The 10,353-nt window shown below is 51.4% G+C and overlaps 1 protein-coding gene across 7 annotated transcripts; it reads left to right on the top strand.

The window, feature by feature from the left end:
• Positions 1-324: 324 nt before the first annotated feature.
• Positions 325-4,743, top strand: PRR13 (proline rich 13). 7 transcript variants are annotated; one of them, XM_072797749.1, is made up of 4 exons: positions 325-414; positions 1,866-1,904; positions 2,255-2,619; positions 4,073-4,743. In XM_072797749.1, exons 2-4 carry the CDS (start codon positions 1,886-1,888, stop codon positions 4,115-4,117), a joined length of 429 nt encoding a protein of 142 aa, XP_072653850.1. In that variant the 5' UTR covers positions 325-414; positions 1,866-1,885; the 3' UTR covers positions 4,118-4,743. The 7 variants fall into 7 exon arrangements, with proteins under 7 accessions (XP_072653850.1, XP_072653851.1, XP_072653855.1 ...); XM_072797750.1 differs by having other exon boundaries at positions 340-462; XM_072797754.1 differs by having other exon boundaries at positions 342-414; positions 1,838-1,904.
• The last annotated feature ends 5,610 nt before the right edge of the window (positions 4,744-10,353 follow it).

Raw genomic sequence — 10,353 nt, 5'->3', positions numbered from 1 at the left:
AAGGACCTTGGCACCGCCTCGGTCACCTCTCCAGGCGTCGCACCCACCGCCCGAGGAGCTCAAAGGGCCCCGGTGCAGAGTCCTCCGGGCCTCCCCGGGCCTCCGCCCACAAGCCGGCCCCGCCCCTCCGAGGCCCGCCTTGGCCCCGCCCCCGGCGCTTCCGGCCCGCCCACTCCTCTGCGCCCTCCGGGGCCGCGCTCCGCCCCCGGGGCCGCCGCCGGCCTCCAGCCCCGCCTGCCAGAGTGATTGACGGCTGTGTTCTCCAATCACGACGCGGACGGGCCAAGCGCTCGCCAACCAGGCGGGGGCGGGGGCGGGGGCGGGGGCGGGCGCTGAAGCCCAGGTCGGGGAGCGGGGGGCGGGGGCCAGGAAGTGAGAGCCGCGGAGGAGTCCCGCCCGGGAGGTGGTGTAAAGGTGACTGGGCGTCTGGGTTCCCCAGTTTCCTCCTTTCCTCGTCCCCAGGTCAGGGATCCTTGGCAGCCGGGAGCCAGGCTCTCCACTTGCCCTGTGGGCTGTGGAAGGGGGGTGTGTCTCCGTAAGACAGCGGTGGAGGCTCTTCCCTGGACGCCTTCTCCGGCTCCTTCCCGTGGCCCTGGGGGTGAGGGTCCTGCCTCCCTCCGCCTGCCCGGGCTGAGGGCGGTGAAGTTGTTTAAGATCCTTCCGTAGCGGTGGGTGAGGAAAGTCTTCCGGGCTCAGCCCCGGCAGGGGAGGGGGGGAGCGGACCCGGAGGTCGCGGAGGGGGAAGGAGGGGAGGGAGGAGCGGACCCCGAGGTCGCGGAGGGGGTAGGGGAAGGGGGAGGAGGGGAGGGGAAGGGGGGAGGAGGGGAGGGAGGAGCGGACCCCGAGGTCGCGGAGGGGGTAGGGGAAGGGGGAGGAGGGAGCGGACCCCGAGGTCGCGGAGGAGGGAGGATGGGAGGGGAAGGGGCGAAGAGGGGAGGGGAGGGGAGGGGAGAGCGGGCCCAGAGGTCGCGGAGGGGGGGAGGAGGGGAGGGGAGGGGGGAGCGGGGTCGGAGGTCGCGGGGGGGGGGGGGGGAGGGGGAGGGGGGAGGGAGGAGCGGACCCCGAGGTCGCCGAGGGGGTAGGGGAAGGGGGGGAGGGGAGCGGACCCCGAGGTCGCGGAGGAGGGGAGGATGGGAGGGGAAGGGGCGAAGAGGGGAGGGGAGGGGAGGGGAGAGCGGGCCCAGAGGTCGCGGAGGGGGGGAGGAGAGGAGGGGAGGGGAGGGGGGAGCGGGGTCGGAGGTCGCGGGGGGGGGAGGGGGGAGGGGGGGAGGGAGGAGCGGACCCCGAGGTCGCCGAGGGGGTAGGGGAAGGGGGGGAGGGGAGCGGACCCCGAGGTCGCGGAGGAGGGGAGGATGGGAGGGGAAGGGGCGAAGAGGGGAGGGGAGGGGAGGGGAGAGCGGGCCCAGAGGTCGCGGAGGGGGGGAGGAGAGGAGGGGAGGGGAGGGGGGAGCGGGGTCGGAGGTCGCGGGGGGGGAGGGGGAGGGAGGAGCGGACCCCGAGGTCGCCGAGGGGGTAGGGGAAGGGGGGGAGGGGAGCGGACCCCGAGGTCGCGGAGGAGGGGAGGATGGGAGGGGAAGGGGCGAAGAGGGGAGGGGAGGGGAGGGGAGAGCGGGCCCGGAGGTCGCGGACGTGGGCGCTGTCCCGCGGAGCCCGAGGTGGTGGAAGGTGGAGGCGCGGGGAGGGCGCCCCGGGCCTGGGGGCAGCAGGAAGCAGGTGCTGAGCGCAGGGACGGTGGGGAAGGAAGCCTGCGGAGGTCGAGGCGGTTCCGCGAGTCCGGGAGGCGCTGCTCCGGGCTGGGTCTCTAACCCCCCTCCCCCCCCCCCACCCGCACCATCAGCTTTTCGCCTTGGTTTCTTCCTCCTCAGGCTGCAGGGAGGCCCCGAACATGTGGAATCCCAATGCCGGTAGGTGCTCGGGGGCTCGGCCGCAACCGCTTTTCAGAGGAGCCGGGCACGGGGAGTTTCTGTCGCTTTCTCCGCCCCCCTCGCGCACAGAAGCGGTCCTCGCTCCTCCTCGGCTGACCCTGCGCTCGTCGGTCCCGAGTCACCGTCTCCCTCCCTCCCCACCCCTGCCGCCGCCCTCGCCTTCCCTCTGCCCGCCGGCTTTGCCTCCCCGCCGCCCCACCTGCTCCCCCGCCTTTGCATTTCCCTGTAAGTAGTGAGTGAGAAACGGAACCCCCTTCTTTTTGCCCCTGTTTATCGTCAGAGGCTCTGAGCTCTTGGAATCCTAACTTATTCTTTGCTTCTTCCACCAGGACAGCCAGGGCCTCATCCATATCCCCCTAACGTCGCGTACCCTGGAGGTGCCAATCCTGCCCATCCGCCACCTGTGAATCCCGCCTACCCCCCGGGCCCCTATCCAACTCCCCCAGGGGCTCCCCAGGGGAATCCAGCTTTTCCCCCTGGCGGGCCCCCTTATCCTGCGCCACAACCAGGGTACCCCGGATGCCAACCCACGGGTCCCTACCCACCTCCCTACCCACCACCTGTTCCTGGCACGCCTCTTGTGAATCCCTTGCCACCTGGCATGGGGGGACCGGGAATGGTGATGGACAAGAAGATGCGGAAGAAAATGAAGAAAGCTCATAAAAAGACGCACAAACACCACAAGCATGGCAAGGTCAGTGCCCCCTGGAGCTTGGCTAGGAAGGGGTGCCCACCACAGAGGCATGGGGGGATTTGCAGTCTGAGGACATGAAGCAGCCATTGTGTGGCTCTGGTCGACGGTTCTTCTTTGTAAAGTATTTCCACTGGTAAGAATCTGGTAATCTTGAAATACTAGGCAAATCGGGCCTTCTATCGAGGAGAGGCTAAGCTGAGCCATAGAATACAGAACAGAATCCAAAGCCCTTCCTGTCTCTGTCTCCCAGAACTTTTGCTCCACCCCCATCCCCAGACGCTTGGTTTAGCAAGTCAGACACCCCCACCTTCAGTGTTCTGGAGGTGCTGTGTTAATTATCACAGGGGCCTTTTTGTCCTACCACCCAGCAGGACTCTCAGTGACTCAGCCTCAAACAAAACCTAAATTTCATGCTCAGCCCCAGAGATGCTAGCCCTCAGCTAGTATCTTCATTCTAGAAGAGCGTTAACTAACAAGTAGCTCTCAGGACAACCCTGGAAGGACCGAACCAAGTAGCTCTCAGGACAACCCTGGAAGGACCGAACCCACCTGGATCTTCCTGGATCTTGAGGAGGCCTTAATTTACATTTTAGTGCCCAGTGTTTATTTGCCTTAGGGCTTTGGGCACTACCCCTTTCCGGATCTTTGGTAGGAATTGCAGGAGAAGGAAAGATATGAGGTTGAATGGGGGTAGAAATTGCCCTGCAGAGATGAAAAAATGTGTTTGGTGACAGTTGTTGGGGGTGTGCAAGTAAAGAACCTTGACTAGTACTCTCCCCTCCTTCCTCACTTTCTCCCATTTGGGGCTTAGGAAAAAGTAAAGCTAGACAGGCACACAGAGGCTGTTTCTTTTTTTTTTTTTTTTTTTTTTAATTTATTTATGATAGTCACAGAGAGAGAGAGAGAGGCAGAGACACAGGCAGAGGGAGAAGCAGGCTCCATGCACCGGGAGCCCGATGTGGGATTCGATCCTGGGTCTCCAGGATCGCGCCCTGGGCCAAAGGCAGGCGCCAAACCGCTGCGCCACCCAGGGATCCCACAGAGGCTGTTTCTGCTCCCTTGTCTTAGACCCCCTGCTACATGAACTTTCCATGCAGCCAATCAGTAAGCATTTGCAAGATAGCAGCTGTCTCCTAGCACTATACTACACTAGTTCCTATAATTTATTTCCTTGCCTATGCACTGACTTGGGTAAAGAAAGTTGGAAACATGCTCCAAATGCAGTATTAAGTTCTGTGCACTGATTTAGGAAGGTTTAATCCATTCCTGTGTGTCACCGTTGGGCCCACCACATTCTACTGCTTTTTGCTTTTGCTGTTTAAGGGACTGTTTCAAGACTCCTGACCTTCTTAGGAAGCAAAGGGTGCTTGGGTGGAGGGGTGGAGCACCAAAGAATGTCCCATGGAGTGATCAAAGGTCATTGCATCTGATGCTGTCTCCTTTCCCCTTACAGCATTCCTCCTCCTCCTCCTCCTCTTCCAGCAGTGACTCTGACTGAATGCAGGGTCTGGACCCTTCCCTCAAGCCTCTCCAGTTCTGCTCTCCCATCAAGCTTCAAATGGCATCTTGTACGGGGGAAAATTAGCCCTTGTACCCCTTCTCCCTTACCCCCCACTCTGAGCCTTACTCTGCTGTTCAGCCCTAACTGGCTAGGGAAAATGGGCCAATGAATTGCCATGGGCTAGCAAAGACCATCTTCTAACTACTTGAAAAGACCTTTTAGCTGATGAGCTTAGCAGGAGAACTATGTTTTTGAGGCTGATGAGACCTTTGAGCTAAATGCTGAAGATGAGTTTAAGATCTGTAAAATGAGATTTTTTTTTTTAACTTTCTTTTGTAATACTTGTAGTTGGGAGGGGTTGTGGAAATTTAATTATGGAAGAAAAGAAACTGTGCCGTTTTGTAATGGTGGCTGGCATACTTTGGTGATTTAGTGGCAAATAGATTTCCCACCAGCCTCTACTGATTGTACTAACTGTAAGCCTGCTGGGAGGTGGAGTCCATTTGGTTCATAAGCTCTACCTGCCGGTTTGGAATCTAATCTCACTTCTTAGCCTCAGTAGGCTGGCTCAGGGCCTTCTCATTCTCCAGCTCTCAGCCCAAATAAAGCTTTTTTTTTCCTGGTCTCTGTTCATCTGTGCCATTACCTTGGTTGGGCCCAGCACATTCTACTACTTTTGCTGCCCTTCCATAGACCCTCCAAAGCATATCAGTTTTATAGAAAGGAACCAGAGTATCAGTGAGGAAGACACCCTATGTCCCTTTTTTTAAAAGGATTTTATTTATTTATTCATGAGAAACACAGGGGGAGAGAGAGAGGCAGAGACACAGGCAGAGGGAGAAGCAGGCTCCATGCAGGGAGCCCGACGTGGGACTTGATCCCGGGACTCTAGGATAACACCCTGGGCTGAAGGTGGCGCTAAACTGCTGAGCCACCGGGGCTACCCTGTCCCTTTGTTTCTTAACTGAGAACCTTTAGAATTGGTTCAGACTACTGGAACGCATCTTTACTGTCTTCCCTTCAATGAATAGATATAGGTCTTTAGCATAAGTTTTCATATCTGCTACAGAGGTTCTTTTTTTTTTTTTTTGCTGCAGAGGTTCTTAACCCTGGCTACTCATCAGCTATCAGAGAACAATTCAGTTTTGTGTGTGTGTGTGTGTGTGCGCGCGCGTTTTAAGATTTTATTTATTTATTCATGAGAGACACAGAGAGAGGGAGGCAGAGACACAGGCAGAGGGAGAAGCAGGCTCCATGCAGGGAGCCCGACGTGGGACTTGATCCTGGGCCTCCAAGGTCATGCCCTGGGCCAAAGGCTGGCACCAAACCAGCTGAGCTACCCATGTGTCCGATGTTTTTTTTTTTATTTTTTTAATTCAAATTAACATATAGTGTATTATTAGTTTCAGGGTGAGGATAGTTTAGAGTTGTTGTTTTTTTTAAGATTTTATTTATTAAAAAAAAAAGATTTTATTTATTTATTCACGAGAGACACAGAGAGAGGCAGACACAAGCAGAGGGCAAAGCAGGCTCCATGCAGGGAGCCCATTGTGGGACCTGATCCCAGGACTCCAGGATCACACCCTGGGCCCAAGGTAGGCTCTCAACTGCTGAGCCACTCAGGCGTCCCTAATTTAGAGTTTTGACTTAAATTTATTGAATGAGGGACGCCTGGGTGGCTTGGTCAGTTAAGCGTCCAGCTCTTGGTTTTGGTTCAAATCCAGATCTCATGGCTTGTGAGATCGAGCCCTGTATGCAGCAGTAGTTTGCTTGGATATTCTCTCCCTCTGCCCCTTCTTCTTCTCTCTCAAACAGGTAAATAAATCTTTTGAAAAAAAAAAAAATCTATTGAATGAGATTCTCAAGGATGGGGCCCTATAAATCAGTCGTTGGATTTGTTTTTGTTTTGTTTAAGTAGGCTCTATGCCTAGTGTGGAGCCCAATGTGGGTATTGGACTTGCAACCCTGAGATCGAGACCTGAGCTGAGATCAAGAGTTGGATGCTTAACTGAGCTACTTCAGGTGCTTCAACAAGTCAGTATTTTTAAGAAAACATGTCAGTGATTACAATACACAGCTGGAATTGATGGCTCCTGATTTACTCTATGCCATGCATGGCACTCACATCTGCTGGGGAAAGGAAAAATATCCAAGAGATAGATACTATAAAATGCCAGGAGAATATAAACCTAGAAATAAGTGGGAACGATAGGAAGAGTCAAAGGTGACTTCACAGGAAAAGTGACATTTCAACCACCTCTTGGGCCTGGAACATGAAAAGTGTGAGTAGAAAAAAATGAAAGAATGGATTTATTAAGTGGAGAGGGGAGAGAAACTGGGAAAAGCATTTGTGCTTAGGTACAGACTCAAAAGTTCCATAGTATGTCTGGGAATCACAGGTCTCCCAGTGGGGCTAGATTGGTTTTCTAGAAAATTGTTTATTGAGGAAATGCTGTCTTCTGGGTGCTGAACCTAAAAGACGGTCCCTGCTGCTCAGGATCCACAAGATCTAATGGAGCAGAAGGACATGTAAGTAGGTTATTGTAATACTGGTAAAAAGAACCACAATAGAGACATGGATCTAGCAGTGGGGTAGCAAAGGAAGGAGTGACGGTGCCACTGGGAAAATGAGCTAGGTCTGGGCTGGGCCTTGGGGTAAGTGGGAGTTGGCCAGTTGGTAAATAATATCAGCTAACACTGAGCATTTATTGTGTTCCAGTTCTGGGTGCTTTCCACTTACAATTTCTATAATCTTCCCAGCAACTCGGTGAGGGAGGTACTATTACTCCAATGTTATAGGTAAAGGAAACTGAAGCAGGAAGTGGTTCAGTCAGTTCAAACTCAGGTAGTCTGGCTCCTGAACCCAATGGATTCCAGGCAGAAACGGCAGTTTTAGGCACAGCTTGGGGACTCAGTGGTTAAGCGGCTGCCTCAGCTCAGGTCCTGATCCTGGAGTCCCAGGATCGAGCCCTACATCGGGCTCTCTGCAGGGAGCCTGCTTCTCCATCTGCCTGTTCCTCTGCCTCTGTGTGTGTGTGTGTGTGTGTGTGTGTCTCTCATGAATAAATAAATAAAATCTTAAAAAAAAAAAAAAAAAAGCAGTTTTAGAGGCCCAGAGTTCTGAAAAGACGTAGGATGAAAGTTCAGGAGTTCTTGAGCCTGAGTTACCATGCGGGAACCTGAAAGCAGAAAATGAGACTGAAGGTGGGGAGATGGCCTAGAGGAAGGAGTAGACTTGAGAGATGTTTCTGAGGTGGAATCCATAGGGCTTGGGGATCGAGCATGGGGTTTGGAGAACAAGGAAGAGCATCTTTATTGGCTGTATGGCGTCTATGACTTGCCCCTGAGGTGAGTTATACCAAATAAATGCTTGAGGTCTTCCTATATTTTAGAGCAATTTTATAGGAAATCCAAGACCCAGGCCTGCTTTTCCAGTGTCCTGGGTTTGGGGGTCACTCTATGTTCCATTCCAGTTATCCTCCATTTTCATTTATTCATCAGTTCCTCATTTTTGAGGAGAAGGGAAGATGTGGGCACAGGGGGATTATGAGGGGAAGAGAAACAGATGTTGACAAACTAGAAATAAGGAGAGACAGAGAAGTGGTAAAGAAGGAAAACACAAAAGAAGCCAAGAAATTAGGGAGAAAATTCACTGACCCATCTCTTTACCCACTTTTTTTTTTTTTTCATTTATTTATGATAGTCACAGAGAGAGAGAGAGAGAGAGAGGGAGGCAGAGACACAGGCAGAGGGAGAAGCAGGCTCCATGCACCGGGAGCCTGATGTGGGATTCGATCCCGGGTCTCCAGGATCGCGCCCTGGGCCAAAGGCAGGCGCCAAACCGCTGCGCCACCCAGGGATCCCTCCCCTTCTTGGTGTATCTAAGCCATATGCAGAGCACCTTGCTGTTGTTTTGTTATTTATTATTTCCCCCAAATTTACTAACTTTCTAAAAGCTAAAAGTAGGGATGCCTTGGTGGCTCAGTGGGTGAGCCTCTGCCTTTGGCTCAGGGCACGATCCCCCGGTCCAGGAACTGAGTTCTGCATGGGGCTCCCCACAGGGAGCCTGCTTCTCCCTCTACCTGTGTCTCTGCCTCTCTGTGAGTATCTCATGAATACAATTTTTTTTTTTTTTTTTTTAAAGAAAGACTCTCTGCTGAGCTTGGACCCTGAAAGAGAATCTCAAGCAGACTCTGCACTTAGCACGGAGCCTGATGTGGGGGGCTCGATCTCAGGATCTGAGATCATGACTTGAGCTAAAACCAAGAGTCAGACCCTTAACTGACTGTGCCACCCAGTATGCTCCAGTATCAGACATTTTCAGTGAAGATTTAGATTTTAAGCTGGAAATCCTAGCAACAGTGGGTTCACAATCCTGAGGGCAGAAATTCTGGCCCTGAGTAGTGGTCGTTCCTTATAAATGGATCTTGTACTCTCCAGTCTTTTCATAATATTTTCAACTTCCTGTTGCCTTTTTTTCTCCCCATTTACATGACCTGCCTGTCTCCTGAAAGCACTGGGTTTGCATCCCATTTTGTGCAACAATATAAAGGACTAAGGATGGTCATCCTCAAGTGTGTTTATCTTACGCCTTCACCACCTTGTGTCCATGAGAGGAATCTGGGAGTCTGCTATTCTCTTCTTACTATAAACGAAGTGTAGCAAGGTTTCCACATAGTTGAGGATGGGAAGGCATAGGAAATCCATGAGATCTAAAATACAAATTGATAGTTTAGCTTTGGGAATTGCCAGTCATGGGATGAGTCTTTAGTTTGCTGCCTTTTTGGAATCATTTCCTTAGGTTGCTTTATAGTTCTAGGCAAACTGACTCTTCTTTCCTCTTCTGAGAGGAATTTATTGATTCATAAAATTATCAGGTATTGCTATTAAATGCATCTCCTCTTTCTCTTTCAAAGCTGACTGCAACTGCTGCCCAGCCCTAGGAGAAGCCATGCTATTGTTAGTAAAGGATGAAGTGACTTCTTGAACAGCTACTCACTTTCACCCGAGCTCTCAGGGTCTCTGGAATATAAATGACCCACGTGCAAAAAACTTTTTAAGACTTTTCTTTTTTTCAAAGTTTATTAGATAGAGAGAAAGAGAGAATGAACAGGAGAGGGGAGGGAGGCAGAGCAGGGAGCCAGACATGGGGTGTGATTCCAGGACCCCAGGATCATGACCCAAGCCAAAGGCAGGCACTTAACTGACTGAACCACAGGCGCCCGCCGCCCCAAGTGCAAAATCTTGAGTTTTTTTTTTTAATATTTTTTTTTATTTATTTATGAGAGACACAGAGAGAGGCAGAAACATAGCCAGAGGAAGAGGCAGGCTCCCTGCAAGGAGCCCAATGTGAGACTTGATCCTGGTTCGCAGGATCACGCCCTGAGCCAAAGTCAGATGCTCAACCACTGAGCCACTCAGGCGTCCCAATCTTGAGGTTAATCTAACCTTCTGTACAGGTCTCACAGTAAGCCTGCTCCTTAGTTTGATTCGAAATATTAATATTCTGGGGCCCCTGGCTGGCTCAAAAGAGCGTACAACTCTTGATCTTGGAGTTGTAGTTCAAGCCCTATGTTGGGTGTAAAGATTACTTAAATGAATAAAACTTTAAAAATTTTTTTTGAAATGTTGGTGTTCCAACATTTTCTTTCTTTTTTTTTTCCCCTGATGTTTTCTTATTTCCTTTCCTCTCTTTTAGTATTTGGTCTGTCCCTTACCTTTGCAAATGACAGACTTCTTTTCATTTCTATCTCATATTGTTTCTAATATGCCACCCCAGGGAACTGGAATCCCCAAGCTTTGGGAAGCTGTTCCTACTGAATTGGGGTTGCCCAATAAAACTTTGTAACATTAAGGCCAGAACTGACACCTAAAGGACTTGAATGAGGTTCAGTAATAACCATGTATTTGCTCTCTCCTAATTTTGTCTTACTCCAAGCTGGAGCCCTTCCATTTTTTTTCTGGTTGTTGTTCTTGTTGTTTTATAAAAAGTTTTAATATGGAAATTTACAGACATATAAGAGAAAACAGTTTAATGAACTCCTATACTCCCATTACCTAACCTCAGGAATTATCAACATTTTGCCAATCTTGTTCCATTCCACATATTGTTTCCAATTTTTATTATAAAAATTATTCAGTAATAACCATGTATTTGCTCTCTCCTAATTTTGTCTTACTCCAAGCTGGAGCCCTTCCATTTTTTTTCTGGTTGTTGTTCTTGTTGTTTTATA

The sequence above is a fragment of the Canis lupus genome, chromosome 25, assembly GCF_048164855.1.
Source record: "Canis lupus baileyi chromosome 25, mCanLup2.hap1, whole genome shotgun sequence".
In the NCBI taxonomy this organism is placed as follows: domain Eukaryota; kingdom Metazoa; phylum Chordata; class Mammalia; order Carnivora; family Canidae; genus Canis; species Canis lupus.
Note: the sequence above shows the minus strand (reverse complement) of the source record. Positions and strands in the feature narration are given on the sequence as shown.

Excerpts from the sequence above, each read along its gene's own strand:
- PRR13 (XM_072797749.1), top strand. Across the intron at positions 2,620-4,072 it reads AACACCACAAGCATGGCAAG|CATTCCTCCTCCTCCTCCTC; the intron begins GTCAGTGCCCCC and ends TTCCCCTTACAG.